General features: G+C 43.9%; 5 protein-coding genes across 5 annotated transcripts; 4 read left to right on the top strand and 1 right to left on the bottom strand.

Annotated features, from left to right (window-relative positions):
* Positions 1-103: 103 nt before the first annotated feature.
* JR316_0002833 (uncharacterized protein) lies at positions 104-2,014 on the bottom strand (the record flags this gene model as incomplete). Its single annotated transcript, XM_047888618.1, has 7 exons — positions 104-322; positions 380-509; positions 558-613; positions 846-920; positions 1,000-1,047; positions 1,203-1,612; positions 1,699-2,014. 7 exons carry the CDS (start codon positions 2,012-2,014, stop codon positions 104-106), a joined length of 1,254 nt encoding a protein of 417 aa, XP_047753541.1.
* A 133-nt stretch (positions 2,015-2,147) lies between these two features.
* Positions 2,148-2,912, top strand: JR316_0002832 (uncharacterized protein; the record flags this gene model as incomplete). The annotated part of the gene is made up of 2 exons (XM_047888617.1): positions 2,148-2,441; positions 2,496-2,912. The coding sequence occupies 2 exons, from the start codon at positions 2,148-2,150 to the stop codon at positions 2,910-2,912; spliced, it is 711 nt and encodes a 236-aa protein (XP_047753540.1).
* A 220-nt stretch (positions 2,913-3,132) lies between these two features.
* On the top strand, positions 3,133-5,455 carry JR316_0002831 (uncharacterized protein; the record flags this gene model as incomplete). Its single annotated transcript, XM_047888616.1, has 7 exons — positions 3,133-3,550; positions 3,602-3,890; positions 3,945-4,218; positions 4,283-4,603; positions 4,650-4,868; positions 4,926-5,051; positions 5,108-5,455. 7 exons carry the CDS (start codon positions 3,133-3,135, stop codon positions 5,453-5,455), a joined length of 1,995 nt encoding a protein of 664 aa, XP_047753539.1.
* Positions 5,456-11,645: 6,190 nt separating this feature from the next.
* Positions 11,646-12,405, top strand: JR316_0002830 (uncharacterized protein; the record flags this gene model as incomplete). Its single annotated transcript, XM_047888615.1, has 3 exons — positions 11,646-11,725; positions 11,783-11,802; positions 12,062-12,405. The coding sequence occupies 3 exons, from the start codon at positions 11,646-11,648 to the stop codon at positions 12,403-12,405; spliced, it is 444 nt and encodes a 147-aa protein (XP_047753538.1).
* A 4,604-nt stretch (positions 12,406-17,009) lies between these two features.
* Positions 17,010-17,905, top strand: JR316_0002829 (Importin subunit beta-3; the record flags this gene model as incomplete). Its single annotated transcript, XM_047888614.1, has 3 exons — positions 17,010-17,061; positions 17,119-17,356; positions 17,419-17,905. 3 exons carry the CDS (start codon positions 17,010-17,012, stop codon positions 17,903-17,905), a joined length of 777 nt encoding a protein of 258 aa, XP_047753537.1.
* Between the last annotated feature and the right edge of the window lie 1,054 nt (positions 17,906-18,959).

The following is an 18,959-nucleotide window of genomic DNA, read 5'->3' as shown; positions in this document are numbered from 1 at the left end:
CCTTTGAATCATCACCCGTCCACTGTTTGAATCCACGTCCTTGATAGAAATGACGAAGACCAGGAAAAGAAGGCGCAACTGCAATGCTACAATAAGATCAATATTAGCCATCAAATGTTTTCTTTAGACCAGCCAAGAATGTATACCGTTGATCAATATCAGCCAAAATCTTCTTTGCAGTCGGTGGTTCATGATGTTGATTGATATACTGTGTGACCCAGTCTACCAAATGGTCTTTAAATGTTCCTTTAATAATTTGATGAAGTAAATCGGGTGCAAGAAGTTCGTGTATATCAGCTCGGGGGAATGATGTAGTAAACGGCTAATGGTCAGCAAAAACATTAGCATTGTGCCACAATATGCATAGAAAATCACTCACAAATAAGTCGCCAACTATGCCATAATCATCCCACAGTTCTATAAGTGTACATCCGTCTACAAGGGCTTTTGTATGCATCTGTGATCGCCGAGGGCTAGGTGCATCTAGGTCGTCGGGGTGAGATGTGCATCTATAATTAAAGAGTATTAGATTACAAGTTGAGGATAGAGCAACAGACTTTCCTTGGGCACCATCCTTGAACAATGCATGCAAGCAATGCCTGCTCCGGATAATCTGCAATGTAAGGTCCAATTCCATATATGACACGGCGGTAATGGCCATCTCCGCACAAGGTTACCCGTGGTGTAGACATGTAAGGCCGAAGCGAAGATAGAATGTGTTCTAGAGATGTGTGAAACAATTGCCGGCGAAACTTGCGGAAATCAGCTCTATCGCTATATTCCTGTGATGCTTCAGAAAAAACCATGTAAGCCATAAGCAGAATCAGTTGTAAAAAAGAACTTACTTCTAGGAATAGCAAGAAATCCAACCAGTGAGACGGCATTCTTGTGAGCTCGTCGCATTTTGTTATGGATGTTGCCTAACGACATGTAAAGTGGATAAAAATCATTTTGCCCTGTAGCTACAGACACTGTGGTTTTGTCGCTTCCAATTATTACCGGGCAGAACATTGAGCCATGACATTTGATGTCTTGAGCAATTTTGTTCTATATTATAGACAATAAAAAGTTAAAGTATATCAAAGTGTATAACAAATGAAACGTACAGCCTGCTGCCATACCCATTGTCCCGACATAAGATTCCGGTATCTGCATTTACCATTCCTATAATACCTTTTTGGAGCATAGTCAATGTTTCCTACGTATGTGGGGTTGCCGATTTGCTGCTCTAGAACATGCAGTGGATTGCGAAACCAAACTTCGTATTTTTGCATCATCCACTCGGGAACGGGACCATCTTCTGGTATTTTGCCATTATAGGTTACTGAAAATGAGGTCCACGGAATATCACCCTGCTTAATGCTATCAATACAGGCGTAAAGATCAGAGTGATTTGCAAATGGTGGGTCTTGGTCGGGATAATTGGCACCTAAAAGTTGGGAAAGACGGTCTATCCTACCTGCTGACATCTCTTCTTCGACGAATAAAAATTCAGCCATTTCAAATTCTGTCCGAGTTGCAAAGGGAGTAAAGTCATTCTTATTGTGAGGTTCAACGGGCGGTGGCTTTGTATTTGGGGGAAGGTAGTTGCCCGCCAAATCGCATGGTCTTCCTAGATAATCCACAAACAATTAGCTATATTTTTTGAAGGAAAAAAAAACTGTTAAGAACCATCGATTGTTGGATGTGTATCTATACGTGTATTGGATTTAGGTACTGGATTTGCACTGTTTGGATAGGATTTTGGAGATCCGGATGGTGTTCGCCGAGGAGAGCGACGAGGCGAAAAGGTATTGGACCAGGGTTGCAAACTTGGAGAGGGAGAACGTGAGGATGGTGGAATATCTGTTGGTGATCGTGGAATAGCGGGCTGGGTGTTTAGAGCAGCGGGAATAACGTGTTTTCGATTATAATGTTGTTGTATGCCCCATGAAGTTGTTGAGGTTTTGATACATCCATTGTACGAGCAATGAAATGTTGCTGCCCGGAATTTCTTGCGTGTTCGTGAAGACATAAAAATTTGAGTGTGCTGCAGTGCAAAACATCAGCGTCGAGTTTGGAACGTTGAAAGGCAGCGTTACAGCAACATGTCACATTACATTCAATTCCTCGCTGGTTAAAATACTGTCTTTACAATACTACACGCTATGCCTCCATTTGATGACTGGAATACCCTTGACAAATATGTATCCAATTCTGAGGAAGAAGAGTCACAAACTGGAAGTTTGGACTGGCACTACAACTACCAAGAAGAACATGAGGAGGACGATTACTATATGCCTTTCAGACCGACAATTTCTCCTCTGTCGCCTCATCCCGAAATAAAAGCCCAAATGGACACCATAGAAGTCTCGGACTATAAGGATGGAATTGCAACAATGGCGGAAAGGGCATTCAAAGGAGAATTTGAGCGGGTTACACAGCTGTCAGCAAATCTAAAGGTAAGTTTGTGAAGTGATATCAAATCCGTCAAAAAACTCACCATGCGGCTTTAGTATAACAAAGCAAATCCACCTTTATTCAAAAAGCAGCACCCCAATAAGCTAGCAAGCTACGCACAGCTCCGCGCCGGCATGCAAGCTACCCAAGTTGAGCTCACCATTCGTCTGTACCGTGCCATCCTAAAGCAAAAACGCAAATGCCTTATCAAATATACGAAGAGCCCTCGACTTTTTGAATATGTCATGCTCAATCACAAAGCAGGTAATGGCTCAAAAATTAGGATTGCATTGTCACCTATTCGGGCGGGAGTTCGGAAAGCGCATCTAGCTCAGGAAATTCGCATTTTTGAAATGATGATATTGCGAAGAAAGGCTTACCTACTGGGTCTGTTGAGCATTTCTCTGGGTGGTGGAGAGGCAAATGACCCAACGATACGAAGAGTCAATGGTCTTCGTTTAAATATTTTTTAAAAACTATATTGTGGTCCAACTAAAGTTGTTAGTTTACAATGGAAAAATGTCTAGATTGCTTGCCGTGTCCGTGAACTTAGAATTGTTGTGACTTGCAGTGTGTTTGAATGATTGGCAAAGACGTAAAAAAAAAACAATGACAATGCAACAACCTACTCTGCAAAATTTGAATCACTCACATCACATTAGACGACATCCTGATACCTCACATACCTCTTTGATGCCACCAAAAAAGAATGCTGTGGTTCTTTCGGGGCCTCCTCGTCGCTCGTCTAGAAAGGTTGATGATGCACCAGTCATAAAATTAGCTGAGCCATCGAATTCTACTGCAAATCAAGATACTGACCGTCGATCAACCCTTCGGGTAGTACGCAATCCAAACCCAGGAATTGCGGATGCTCCACGACCCAAGCGGACATCAGAAGAAGTAGCCAAAGAAAAGAAAAATCAACAAACCGAACAAAGAAGGTTGGCTTTACTTCGAAATGCTTCAATTCAAAAGGCGGCAGCAATCGAGGACCAGCTTCTTCAAGAGGAAAATAGTCTGAAAGATGACAGCTTTAGCGACTCAAGAACTCATTTGTCTAAAGCCTCCTTCGACTCTTTACCTGATCAAGGTACCACTTTGGATCTACCAGGTATGATACAACACACAAAATATGCCCGAGACTGATTAAAAAATTAACAAGGTCACGGTGACAATGATGAAGTACCTTTGACATCAGGAGACATATCATCGGGTGGTGGTAGTGATGATGAATATATTGACAAGGGTTATATTGAGTCGGAAGATTCAGATGATCTTGATGACGGTGAAGGCTTGGATGACGATGCTGAGCTTGCTCAAGCAACGTCTAAGGGAAGTCGAAAGGAAAAACGGGGAAGGCTTAGAAAACAGGTTAACGCCCATCGATTATCTGATAAAAATCAAGAACCATCAGTAGGAAACAAACGAAAGGGGCAAACAACGCAGCCCAGGTACGTACTTGCACTTGTTATTGCATGCATGACAATTACAGACATGTTTGCTAGCAAACCTGCAAAAATAAAGAAGGCTAATGTGTGTGGTATACGTGAAGATTGGAATGAAGAAACATACGAAGAGCACTTTGATCTCATGCCCGATATGGGACAAAGTCTTCCTCCTAGTTCCAATGCTAGCGGCACCAGTGGCACTAGTGACATGGAGGTCAACGATGAGGACGAAGACGACGTAGAAAACATCAATGGGATTAGTGATGATGAAAGAGAGGTAGTCGAAAGGCGTGGAATTCTGGTTTCCAACACATCAAATTCCCGCGGAAAGGTAGCGTATTACTTAATGCAGTTTTCTAGATTGACTTTCGTTGACTACATTTATCTTTTTTCAGTCTTCTATACCTACATCCAACCCTGCATCTACCGGTCGCTCCTTGGCCAAAGTTGAAGCTACAACATCGGTGCCAACATATATTCCTCCAGCTTCATTGGATGGAAGGCTCAAACGGAAGCAAGAAATCCGCGCTAAAGTTGACCTTCCGTCTGAGCTGAGGTTATCATACGATGAGCAGTTTTCTCCCATGCTCCGTGAACTAATTGGCATCATTAATCCTTGGGAGCGTCCATCAGAGCAGCAGGTACTGGATGTTTGGCATAAAGTTTTTCCTGACGTACCTCTAGAGGGTTGGCTGAAGACAGTGGTAACCAAATTGGTGCGTCATTTATTATTTTGCATGGACCTTACTGACTACCGCATAGGTAGAAAATAATATATATAACTGGCGTACAAAACTTGCTCAAACAGCATCAACATGCTTTGAGAGGTCAATCATTCCAGCAATGGAAGATCGGTCAAAATCTGGAATTGCAGAATGGTGCAAATGGGCACTCTCGGGTGACTACAAGTGTCGTCCATTCTACTACCTAAGCTATGAGGAGGGGGATGATCAGATTAATGCGACAGTAGGTGTTTTCCGAGTTCTAGAATTGATAATTGTTTGCATTTTAACCAGAATCTTTTTTCTAATCAACCAGGGGATATTTCAGCACCCGCTCATTTTATCAACACTCGCATACCATTACTCCAGCATATCCGCGATCCACTCTAGTGCCCGACGTGATGACAAACCAGTAGGCGCACTGATAATGGCCATTCAGGCGGTACGTGATATATAGCACTATTGCATACCATCACTGATATCAACTGTTTCTGTTAGTCCCATCGTGCTATATCTCATTGGCTTACGGGCGAATATCAGAAGATCCAACGGCCATTGGGTGACTTCTCAAAAGACAACTGGGGGGATAATCTTACTCGGGATCCAAAGTACTACCCCACGCTATCACCCGGTTTGGTTCAAGAAAGCAAAGCTACGTCTAATCTACTGCGTGTAGTCAATAAGCTTACAGATAAGCGATGGGAAAAAATCATTCAGGGTGCTATGCAGGCTACACGTAGGCACAAGAGCATTACAATTCAGACGATTGCACCAGCAGCTCCTGATGCAGTCGAGGAACCTCTCTCCGATTTTTCTATTGTTGATAACGATAACGATAGTGATTAGATTACTAACTAGTTTAAGCGACTCAAATTCATACTTTTGAAAAAAAATTGTCGTCATGAAAGATCTTAAAAGCTTTCCTTAAGATGTATAGCTTACTCATAGTGTGGTATCTTTTGGGCACACTTTTGCCACTTTTCGGTCTTTCGAAAGATCAAACCACTTGTGCATGGAAATGGGGTCTGGCTTGCAGCAAGCCCAAACACTTTCGCACTTTCGGCACTTTCATCACTTTAGAAAGCAATGAAAGTGCCCGAAAGTGGGGGTGTAGTTTTACTGATGTCGGGGATCATGGAAAACGTGATGTAGAATTTTTCCCCATTCCACCGTCAGGTCTGATCAGAATTCCAGTTTACTTCTTATATATGCGCTGATACTCTAAAGTTAGTATAGCTTCTAATACATAAGATGCGTTGGTTCCCTGGTTAATAGGACTCTACACTTTTGTCATTACTCACCAATGACTGGACTCGCAGACCCTAACATCCTTATAGAACTTAACCAATCGTATAATGGTCTGTTTGCGGGGTCCTACATCGCAGTCATGTCAGTTTCAATCGCTGATATCTCCGTCGTGTGGCTGATCCTAATGCATTCTATAGGCTGTATGGCTTAACGTCCCACCAGACGCTGATTTACTTTCAGCAAGAAGCTAGAGATCCCCAGCTTATTCGTTTCCTGGTACGTGTCCCACTGTTTATAACCATATGACACCGTGCAAAGACTAGAGCTTGAACTTTGATATTAGATCCTGTCGATGTGGTATATCTAGTGTCCCAATCTTGTTCTCTAGGTTGACTAAGCCTTTCTGTTAACAGGCTCTTGAACACAGGCACAGCCGTTTTTGGAGGAATCGCGTTTTACAAGATCATTGAGCGGTCTATGGCGGATGGTGCACTCAGCCTGTTTTATGACAAATATTTCTGGAAAGTCGCCTTGCCAACCTGAATTTTGCTGAGTGGTTGATACTTAATTTCATCTTCATAGGGAGTTGACGGTGCATTCCTCTCGTCTCTCGTGTTTACACAAGGCTAAATTCTATCTTTCAATATTGTGACAGGCTGCTCTCTATGCATGGGTATTATTTAAATTATAGTACTCGATATTTGTGTCGCGTTAAAGATTATTTAGGCATTCAACGCAGCCATTGTCAGAGGGTATGTACAGCTTCATTGCTGAATCAAATGACTCAAATATTTTTATACATGATTCTAGATTATACATATATCGAGTCTGGAGGCGTATGTCACTATATGATATACCAGTTTCTTGACTAACTATTGAATAATGTTGATAGTCAGCCACAGAAACATGGTACTGACGTGTGTGGCGGTATGATGAAGCTCTGCACTATGAGGAAGCTGCACTATACTGACCAAGTCATAATAAGGTTATGCCTAGTCTTGTTGCTTTCTCTTCAACACTCTGTAGGTGATCCAAGTGTAATTATTTTTCTTCGCTTGCTTATGTGAAAATGAAATCCTCTAGATGTCATAACTGTATTGTAAGTATACTAACCAAGTGATCAAATATCGTGCGCCTCTTGATCCGGTACATATTTTCTATAGCTCTCAGCATACTGCCTTCTACAACCTAAAAACAAACGTAGGTGCTTATTGTCCCTCAAAAAACCTTGTACTTGTCATCTATTTACCGTAATTACAGGCCCCGGTTTTTGCCATCCTTATTTCAATATTGATAGCAGACTCGGTTAATGCGGGTTCCCTATGTATCCTCCTTTGGAGGGAACGATCTCACATTCCACGGTGTGTAATACATCAAGAAATTGCTGAATCTCTCTTCAACATCCCAATAGATCATCTTCAATCATCAAAACGTTGATTTTTTATACTCTGACAACGGGGATGTTTTCAAACCTGATAGCCGCTGTTACTTTGATACTGGTGAGTTGTTTTACAAACTTTTGGCATACCTTGATATTTACATACTGATTGGTATCTCTAGAAAATAGTCATGAAAGATAGTGCAGCATACATGGGTGCATTTTTTGTCCTTAACAATAGCAAGTACTTTTTATTGCTCTAAGCAACCAAATTCTAACTCGACGTTGCACCTATCCCCTTGTGCACACCTATCTTCAGCATATACATTCGGCCTACTTGCATCTCTTGATCGACGTGAAAAAATACGATTTCAATCGGCAGGATACAGGGGAGGTATCGCTTTCCCTTTAGAACATTATCGAAAAGATGCAACCTCGACAGAAACCTCTTCTTCTACGCCACCGGATAAAGTCGAGAACCTTCAGGTTAAAGTTGAGCAGACACAGACAACCCACACTGAGATGTCAAAAGACCATGATGCACTGCCGTATGTAAGTTTCCGTTTCCAGTTTGAATCCTGATTTAGAATTAATTACAAATCATTTCGTTGAGGGGACGGTTGAGATCAAAGTTGTGAAGGAGACCCAGGATGATCAATCCGACTGTTGATGCGGAGCTGGACATAAAGGTGTAAATTAAACACATTACATGTTCAAGAGGCTCATGGAAGGGGAATCCCTTCACCATAACCCATTTTTTTCACACAATGACCGAAATACTAGTAGGAACACTCTGTATCATGCCTGTATTACTCCCTCTTGTGACGGAGGACCAGAAAGAAGTGTATTCTCATTCCATTCGTCCCCACGAGTAACGGTCCGAATGGCGTCATATTCAAACTCCGCATGATGGAACTTGGTGACGAACGCAAAAAGAACGACATCATGAACTTCGCAAAATCGGCCACACGGAAAACTGATGATATATAAGATGTCTATCAAAAATTAGGCCCCGGGAAGCTCCCCTACAGGCGTATCCCCGCCGGACCCAAAATATTTGTCTGAAATCCGCGAGATTTTGGGTCTCCAATCCGCGAAACCGGACGGTCATTTTGCCAAGACCTTCCTATTTAGGTATTTTTCTCACCCTCGGACGGAGTCAAAGGAGCAAAAAAAAGGCGCAAAAAATTCTACAGCTTTTTTCAAGCAGTCTTTTTCACAGTTCTTTTGTTTTTGGCAGTCAGAAACGTTTATGTCCTCACAAGGAAACTAATTTTTGTCCATATTTGGCAGCGCGCCCTATTTGCCGGCCAGACCAGCCGCCCATGCAGATTCTTCTCCTCAAATCCGCAGTGCCCCGGTCAAAGGTAGGCCTCCGGACCTCTCAAATCCGCGAGAAACGGACAGTAAAATGCTATTTTTTTAGGTCTCAAATCCGCGAAAAGTCGATACGCCCCTAGGGGAGCTTCCCGGGGCCTCAAAAATTATAAAGCGTGCTCTATTTCTTGCCTACTACCTACAATCCATGTAACCTTCCATTCATGCTCTCCCTACTTTGGAGCATTCCAGGATCTCGCCGACATCTCCCCAGTAGGCACACGGACACCTACTCCGGTTGAGCTCTATCGTCTCAGGTCTGATTCACGCAGCTTCACCATGTTCAAATTGCGGAATGAAGTTCTGGGATGCGCTCGGTAAAGGATGAAGTTAAGTTCCTTCATTGCAAAGGTCAGCTCCTTTGCTGAGCGAATGGCATACATCTCGTATAGTCCATGGTCCCTCCTGTCACTAAGTCTTAATCAGTCCATTCTCTTCCCTTCACTGATTATTAGTTCACCAGTCACATGCATCTCTATCTGCACTCCCGCTCGCGCCACTCGCAAGAACTCATTCTATCAATTTCTACGTTTCTCGGGTCGCATTCTCACACATGTCGTTCCCAACAATTTTAAGATTCTGGGACGACGTCGATGTCTTTGGTGACAGTCTCGGTTGGTGCTGAGGAAGGGAAAATGATATGACAGTGTAAATGAAAGTCCCAACATGGGTATATGCGCATTTTTACCAATGGAGCGCACTCAAGTTACTTGTATGCGAGTGAACAATGGTGTATTTCTGTCGGTATTTGATTCCCACATATCAATGAACAACATTCCTTCGGAAGTCGCTGTTATTATGTGCGGTGACGACGGGGGCTGAACATTGGCAATTTTGTCACCATGAACTCCTGCGGTAGGAAGGTTGGAATGTATAACTTGTGATGGGTAAATTGATGCTTTGCTGGATGTTTGGGATTGTAAATATACGAAATCTTCATCGGGATACCCAAATTTAGTTGTTTCTGGATACTGAGTAGCGTATTTGTGGATAAAGCGCTCACAGGTAGGTCAAATATCAACCTAGTTGGACCAAAATGATTTACAGATGCAGTGATGCCTACATAGAACAGCGTCTGTAGTAAGTCGTTCATGTTCTATGAAAGGACGACCGGTATTCTCACAGTCATGGTAAACATGTCCACCCTTGCTCAAGTTATTTCCTCATTGACTGTGTTGGGTAAGGTGGAGGGGGCGGCTAACCGCGTGACACAGCTATGCCTATTTTGCGGTATTCTTTTCTTACACCCTGTTTCCTTGAAAGCTGGATTGCGCATTATGGGGCCATTTTAAACTTCCTCAAATCTTCTGTGTACTAAATTGTGTACTATAGATACTGTAATGACATTCGAGACCTCATTGTTAGCGAACACGTATGCATGGATGCGGACTGAGGTATAGTATCTAGAAACTTCTTCATATTTTGACTCCAGATGTGAATTAACAGCCTCCCAATATTTTAAGCAGAACCCGTTAAGACATTTTATGGTGAGCACAGTTATCAATTTCAAGTGGAGCATCAAATCAGATTCCAGAGCGCTCATACGCAACGAGTGATGGGTCAATTGGATACTATCAACTCCGGCCTGTGGCTGTTCTCACGGTGCATTCACAGCTACCATGATCTGTCTAAATGGTCAGCTATTCGAGTCAAAAGGTAGAACCTTGGAAGCTAGTAGCCAAAGAACGTTTGAAAGGTCCTTGCACAAGTTTCCATCCTCTCTTATTTCGCAATAAATTAAGTAGTATTGAGGTGTAACATTTATGAAGGTAGTTGGAAGTTGATAAACATCTCATAAAATTGTACTGGCCGACTCATTACTTGGAATCCGGCTTCCCGGCTGCCTCGGCAACAAGTAAATTTATATCGTTTGGCTATTAAAGCCATCGCCCTCTTCAAATTTCTCCCGTAAATTTTTTCTAAATCCCGTCTAGTTTTTCACTATTTCCCTTCATAAATAATGCCGTCGTTTACCATGCTGTTAGAGGACACCTCTCCGATGATTCGTTACTCTAATGGAGACTGGATACCTGGAGTATCTGCGGATGCATCTGAGGACCGGTGAGTTTGTTAAATAGACAGTATTGTCAAGTCAAATGCGTAGAAAAAACCCGCTTATTTGCACATACAGATACTCAGATAACACGTTTACCCTCACCAACCGAACGGGGGCAACAGTGTTTTTTTCTTTCTACGGCACCTCCATGAGCGTGGTTGGCGCTAAACGCTCAAATCATGGTCCCTACCATGGTGCGAGCGATGGAGTAAACTCAGGCCCATTGCATGGGCAAGCAAACCCCGAGCAATTCAACGTGTCTCTGTTTAGCAGTACAGCTCCAGGTGCAAAGCTGGGACATCATACAGTCACCATTACCAACGATAATAACACTTATTTTGACATCGATTATGTTAGTCCTACTTTTTGTTTATTTGATTTATCCCTTTATAAACCATATTTTGATATAGGTTTATTTTCAATCGTCTGTAGGCACTGATAATGAGCAGCTCATTGTCAACACCTACCAGGACACGCACCCAGCTCTCAAATATACACCACCCTCTTCTTGGGGAGCGCCACATAATATTGGGAAATTTAGCGGTGGTTCAGGCCAGTACGTCAGCGATGTTGATTATCCTTATCTATTAGCTTGCGCTGATTAACCATAACTGTAGCGCATCAACGCTACCAGGTTCCAGGCTAGAATTCCAGTTTAAGGTCTGTGAATCATTTATACTTGCAACATATGTTTCCAAATGATTAACATTTGGATTAAACCTTGTACAACCTCAAAGGGTATGAAACAGTTCTAGTCACACATATGTGTGCTCCCATTGTGATGTAGCTCACCCACACGACACAGGAGATGCAATTGCAGTCTTGGGCCTGTCAGCAAGACATCGTCAAACTCCTACACAGCAAACGTTGACAATAATACCCAGCAATCTTTGTCGGCGCAGAAGCAGGTTTACCGTCCACAACAAGTTTTATTCTTTGCTGCGAATTTGGGGTCTAGCTTGGAGCATACTTTGATTATGGAGTTGGAGGCACAATCAGTTGGAGAGCTTGCTATAGATTATATCAATGTTTACACAACACCTTCTTTAGGGGGAACGTGAGGAATTGTCCTTTTCTAAAAACATAGGTGCGAACTAACTAGCGTTTGTTACAGATTTCTGGGCACGGAGCCAGGTATGAGTATGTTGCCAGAGTGTATCATGGTTTATCAGACCTGAAAATATGTTTTCAGCAGTGAACCAATCGACCCATGCGGTAACGCAGACAAGGTATGGGTACATATTAAATCTAATACACCCTACCACCACCTCTGGCCCTCTCTTATACACACCGGTATCTATTCTCAGGCATCCATTATCTTCGGGCGTGATCGCGGGTTTGGCAATATCCTCCCTGGTTGCAGTTCTTGCAATTTTTTTCTCTATATTCGTAGCCCGACACTATCGCCGCAAGATTAAGCAACTTGGATTGAATGAGAAATCTGATGATCAATATGAACTTATCAAACGGCGATCTTGGCCTCCGAAGCACGTTCGAGGTACACCCGGAGGCGCCATCTCTACAAACAACGAGAATGGTGCAGAACACGTCTTAACCCCAGCCCCGTTCCCTATAGGGTTGGTGCCTAATATCCATGAACGGACATGTCCAGAAACGACGGGATCCTCGGCAATTCCGACATCAGCAGCTACACACATGACGCGACCTGCCACCAATGCACTTCATCGAAGTTTGACAGGGCTCACCATGTCAACTCAACCTCCTGAATACAGCTAATATAGATGTTATATTCCGATGTCCTCTTGCATATTTATTGCTATTCCCAATCAACTATTACATATTGTTGCCCATTTCGTAGTATTAGTATGATTTTCGGTTTCTAAGCAGGAGGTTATATATGTAAAAATCTATAAACGTGGGCTTCATGCCGTCTAAACGTCTATTGAATGCGGTATGGGACCCTTAACATGATGCCTTTTTCCAGGTGCAGATGCAGATAACAAATCATTTGCTTTATCTGCATGACTATACGAAATGGTGTCCGTCGAGGAAGGTTCCGTCACCGAGGAAAGCTCTTTACGACGAGAATCGAGGGGGATACTGACGACCCCTGAGGAGCCAATTCGCTGAGAACTCATTTTGTCACGCTGATCGAATGAGGCGAGGAGGCCGCAGGAGTAGGCTGCGAGGACGGAGAAGGAGTGTCATGTGAGATGGAGGGATGAGGATGGCTTGGAATTAGATTTTGAGTATACGTGGATTTGGGATGGGTTGCGCACTGTTGTTTAGTATTAGATATGCGCCTATGAATGCTCCTGTGTTGTTCAGTTTTATTTTCTGGCAAGGCGGAAATTGGATTTTTATGGAAGTATCACGAACGAAATGGTTATGAAACATACCAGAACCAACGCCGCTGCTGCCAGTATGCTTGTAAAGAGACCCGTTGTCAAGGTGTTGATTATCAATCTTCGGATAAGCGAGGTAGTCCTATGAGAGGGTGAGTACGGTAGTAAGGAATACATCTGTGTACCTCGCACCTTTGAATCGGAGATGGTAATCTCCAGAGCAGGAGGCATAGAGATCCTGCGATTACAAAGTCAGCTACCAGCACCGTACCAAACGTAGTATATATTGGAGCCTGTGATCGCGAAGCAGTGTTAGCATCGATTGTCATAACCACTGTACTCTTACGTTGGCCTCAAAATCGTGAAGAGCGCTCGATTGTCCACTAAAGGGAAACAAGCAGCGTTTTTAAGCGATTTATAAAAGCCTCCCCGCTTCACGGCTACTTACAACACGGTGACAAGGTCTAGAGTAGTGCTATTAGCTTAACCGCATTTCAGATATTTAGAGAGGGAGACAGCACACACAAAGATCAGAAGCCAAAGCACCGACATTGGGTATGATCTTGTCCGTGGATGAGCAATACAATCGTTATGACATACGAAAGTTGGACGTACCGCTGTACAGGTCAATAGATAGCTTCCATGGCTCACTATAAGTATAGGAATGGTCAAGGTGCACGTATTGGAGCGGGAAGAACATACGTCTCCAGATTCGATATATATATAACCTGAGGGGCGTACATGTGAGTGACATTCATCACAGATTAACCAGCTAATATCACCCTCTGACAATGCTATCGCTTAATGCCTAAAAGCTCGTAAATTAGTGAACTCGACGCCAACCAGTTCAGTCATACCCATGTATATAAAGAGACCTATGACGCTTTTGAGATTTTGCAGATGTGATTATATTCAGGAACTCACAGACATCTCCCTGAACGACCAGAATCTATATCCTCTCTGTGTATCAGGAGAGAAACGGACACTCACCACGGATATATTTCAAGAAAAAAACTAATAGGACCCTGTGACATACCCCGCTGAATTATTTTAAAAATTCCAATACCGCCAAATAGGGCGGTAATTGTGTTGAAAATCCTGTTGAAAACGGGTAAATGCGTATCTACATGGTTATATCATGCAGTTAGACATACCAGATTAAAAAAATCTAGCGACAATGTGTAAATTTTGGCAGCTTTTGGAAAACGATATGATGGAATACGCACTGAGATGCGTACGGCAATGGGATCCTTTGCATTTCGTTGAAAATAGATTAATGTTTGGTGAGACGTTATTCCGTAGAGTCTGTAGAATGTGAGTATACAAGGCACGCGTTAGAGTTCCGTTGGAAAGGAGATATTTAGTACTGACAGAACTGATAGGTATCCTCCCGCAAACAGACCATTGTAGGACTCGTTTAGCTTGGAAACAATGGAGGGGTCTTGGATATTTTCCATTGGCGAGGCGTGAGCGTTGTCAAGCGGTATGAAAAGCTTCTTCTTATATTGTAGATGGTTAAAAGGATCAGAATTCCAACATCAAAAGAAACAAGTACAAGATACCAACTCATGAGAAGAGATCAAGAGCTGAATAACAATTCGTGGTGATTGTGATTAATCTGCATCCCAGCGAGGTCAGTCTCTGGCGCCGTTTGAGAATGAAAAGTTTGACTTTGGCCATTTTGATGCCCTACATATGCCGATGATCAGCTTGCCACATTGATCTTTGAACCTGAACGTGAAATATCTTCCAAAGGTGGCTGACAATCCCACACACGATACCTATTAAAGCAGACAGACTGAACCGATTTCCTTTCTCATCACAACTAGTAATCAATGACATCAGTAACTACGGTTCAAGATCAACTGAATGAACTCGAAAAAATCAGAATCAGAACTCAAATATCTGATCCCAATATCGTGGTTATTGCGCATAGTGATACATGTACCTCATTTCCCTAACACCCGAAACGGCCAAAGGAGGGGACTCGGGCGAGCCTTAAGATGAAAGCAAATCGCAATGGCGATCCCACGCACAGGAGACTGAAGTTTTACGATTTACTCATCGCAAATGCATACCGTGCCCTCGACGCCACTATGAAAGTTTCTGTCAACGTTTACAGCACGCTTATAATTCGTCAGCGATTACGTAGAGTGTGTAGTACACTTGCTGAAGCGTCGGGCATTTATTTCACATATGGGCCATTCTTAGACGATCGCACGCATTTTCTATACGAGCCTTGAATAATGGAATCCTCGGAATTGATGTAGAACGTAAACTGCATAATGATGGGTTAGAATGTCATCGTACAAGGTTCAGGGGAGGAGCGACTGGCAGAAGTCGAGAGGAGACTCCAGAGAGTAATGGGGGGAAATCGGCAGCTATTAACCATCAGCAGAAGGTGTTCTCGACGCATATCAACTCCCACCCCTCGTGATGATAAATGCGAGGTACTTCTCTCGCGGTTTTTCTGAGATTGACACCGTCAAGTGATAGATCACACTATGGGAGGGACAGACGAAGAGAGACGAAGGAGGTGGGGATTAGACCGGGTAGGCATCGGTGAGACTCGGGACGTAAATTCAAACTCCGCGAGTTGATCGACTGGACTTGGCCGTACCGCCTTGAACGACGATGAAGACGAAGACCATGCCATTAAGATCCCCTCACCTATCCCCAGCATCTACACCGCAATTCTAGAATCTCTATGAAATCAATCGGTTAGCTAGATGTTGCTGAACTAGGTCTGTATGCCAATCCTTCCCCCCTTTCTCTCAAAAGGTGCCCTCACCTCTCCCAAGCATCCACACCGCAATTCGACAACTCAGGTGCCAGATGGCTGGATGCCATTGGACTAGGTCTGTATGTCACTCCTTCCAGCTTCCCTCTTTGCACTCAAACTCGTTTCCGATTTCTTACTGACGTACATCCCCTCTTTACTCGCACCCTTTCGTCACCCACTCTCACCAACACCTGACGACGCCCCAACACTGTCACTCGCATCAACCATTCATATCGGTTTCGTTATCACCCAGACTCCATCCCGCCCTCAAACCAACCACCTTCATTACAATGCTCGCTCATTAGACAGAATGGTACGTCCTCTCACTGCGTATCTTACCCCAATATCTTCCTCCCTCTTTCCATATTCGCTATCCCTCCCCAACGTCCATTTTGCTCGTTTAGGTACCCGCGTTCCTACATGTCACGTCATTTTATCCTTTTGTTCCATAGATTCGTAGTATCGTGTTTTGATGTCGACAATTTGAACAGGAAGTACTGAAAATGGCGTGCCGCAAGAAACATGGCCCTTCAAGCTTTAAGGTGAGCGTTGCGTTAACGCTGTGTCACAAACTCACTTGCTCGTCTCTGATTTCATCGTCCGCCTGTCAAGAATGCCATCTCTGTATGATCCATTGACTCCCGCACGCCTCGCCTCGCCTCTTTCCTCCACGACATGACCAGCTTTTGCTATCCTTTCACACACACTACTCACGACAGACGCGCTGCATATCGTTCACATTGTGTTCCTTCTTATATGCTGCTCCGAGCGCTTTTCTGCCGCGAAAAATCTGTTCACTGGGATGAGTATGAGTTGGATAAGATGGGAAGGTGAGGGAGTGCGAGGGAGAGTATATTCATGGTATCCCCTGCTTCGTGTCGTGGTACGTGAAGCACAGCTACCTCATGAGCTCTACTAATATCGAAATTCGTAACCCATATTCCGTGCTAAGAAGACAAAAGTGCCTCGAACGGACCGCTCAACGCCATGAATGTCCATTTTCAAACGTAGCGTGGCTCATCTAGGCTAAGCGTAATCGAGTGGTCGACGGAGGCGATATTATATGCGGGTGTGGAAGGGATGGGGAAGCTGTGGAGAGTGGCAGGGGAATGACCCATTGCCCTGGGCTGTAGGAGGCCGTGATAATTCTTTTGACCGTATTCCGTTTATGTGAATGACTGCTTGATCACGACGTGGGCTAAGCAATGTGACAGGCTCTAGGTCCAGAGTTTGAGCCGTACCTACCTCTCGTGATGCCCTCCCTGCTTGCGACGGCTGGCGCAAAAGCAGATTTATCGCAGTACAGTGCGTCGTCCTTTCCCTTTCCCATGTATATTCTGTTAACCTGACATCTCAATGTAGACGAAGAGGTTGAATGCAGTGACGAACGTGACGGGTGGGAGACCATCGTGATGGACGGGCACACGTACGGCGTCCGTACGTCCGGGATGGATGAAAAGGGTCAGGCATTCGAGACGCTTGTGATATATTGCTCGACATTGGGTCCTCGTTTCGCCCCGTTTTTGGGTCCCACACTCGAGGTGATGCTTCCGTGTTTGAGGTTTTACTTCCATGAAGGGGTTCGTGAGGCGTGTGTGATGTGAGTTTCGCTTCACCTATAGTTATTTTACCTTTCTCACTCTCCTCCTTCACCTCATACAGGCTTGTCCCGATGCTTCTTGCGTGTGGCAAGCAGAGCGGTACCCTCACGAATCAGATGGTAGCCTTCCATCAGCTTATCACCTGCATCAACACCGAACATGACGCGACCTTCCTCGCCTCGCTCTACAAATACTTTACCGAATCCCTACGCGTGATCGGGGGACCCGAGGCGCTCTCGCAGCAGTTCCACGGCGCGGTGATGGAGGCGACGAAACGACAGCTACACGCCATTGCCGACAGACGCAAAGTACGCGCCGCGCGTGTTAACGGCACTGGCGGACCCATGAGCATGAGCATGGGCATGGGAGAATACGACCGCGATGAGATGGCCCTCGTGGAGGAAATTGAAGATTTCGCGCTGGAGGATGTGGGCAAGATGTTGATGTGCTTTGACCCGAACCATCCGCTGCTTGTGGCTGTTGCGGGTATGAGGGATTTAGGGTTCAACACGTATGATAGTGATGAGGACGGTGAGGAGGAGGAATGAGAGTCTTTGTTTTTGGTTCTCTGCGATCATCATTTGGTTGATGAACATCTGTGTATCTGCGGCGTTGAGGGGGCTGGGATTTGTGCAGACAGATGTGATGTGGTGTGGTTGCGGTAGAGACGTGAACAGGCGTTCTTTTTCCTCTACTATGTTGTGTTCTATATCTACTGATTGTTGATTATCGTTAATTAGCCGTTTATACTCGTACGTTCGCAACTTTTCATATCAGAGTTGGTTTACATGGGATGTATTATATTTATTGACTTTCCCTATTCTATTTTCATTTGACTGGTCTTCACGGCAATCCTGTGATATAAATTACTCTGTGTTACTAGGTTTCCCTGATTCTGAGGCGGTCAAGGTCATGCAAATTTGAAATACTGGAAAACGTAGATAGTTCAGACATTCATCATGTGTTTGTGTCATTCTTCGGTCGAGTATGGTCAACATTCCAGCTCAACTCTTCTCATGCAAGCATCGATTATTTCTAGTTTCATATAAAATCTGTAATATAAAACATGGTGGTCTATGTGAGTACCTGTATATCCCCCTTATTGTCATTGATAGCTATGGCAGACATTCTCGACACTAATCTTCTTTTGAAGGTTCTCCAATCGTATAATGGAATATACGCTGGATGCTACCTCACATTATTGTCAGTTATATGATTCTCATCTCAGATTTTATCGACAGCCATATTCTGACAACAAAAATTCCAGGCTATACGGAATAACATCGTATCAGACATTGACATACTTTCAACAGGGTGCCAAAGATCCAAGAACTATTCGTAATCTGGTTCGTGTTCCGCCACTTGTTGAAGTCCAGCTTACGAATACCTCAACTCGCATTTACACGTTAGATCATCGTGATGTGGTATGCATGGCATAGCCTCTTTATGGTTTACGAATGAGATACAGATGTACTAAGCCTTTTCGTCAACAGGATCTTGAGTACAGCTACCGTCGTTTTTGGAGGAATCGGGTTTTATAAAATTATGCAGAGATCTATAATGGAAGGTCCTCTGAGTCTGTTTTTGGATAAGTATTTCTGG

This window comes from Psilocybe cubensis, chromosome 2 (genome assembly GCF_017499595.1).
Source record: "Psilocybe cubensis strain MGC-MH-2018 chromosome 2, whole genome shotgun sequence".
In the NCBI taxonomy this organism is placed as follows: Eukaryota; Fungi; Basidiomycota; class Agaricomycetes; order Agaricales; family Agrocybaceae; genus Psilocybe; species Psilocybe cubensis.
This window is presented reverse-complemented; position numbering and strand designations above follow the sequence as displayed.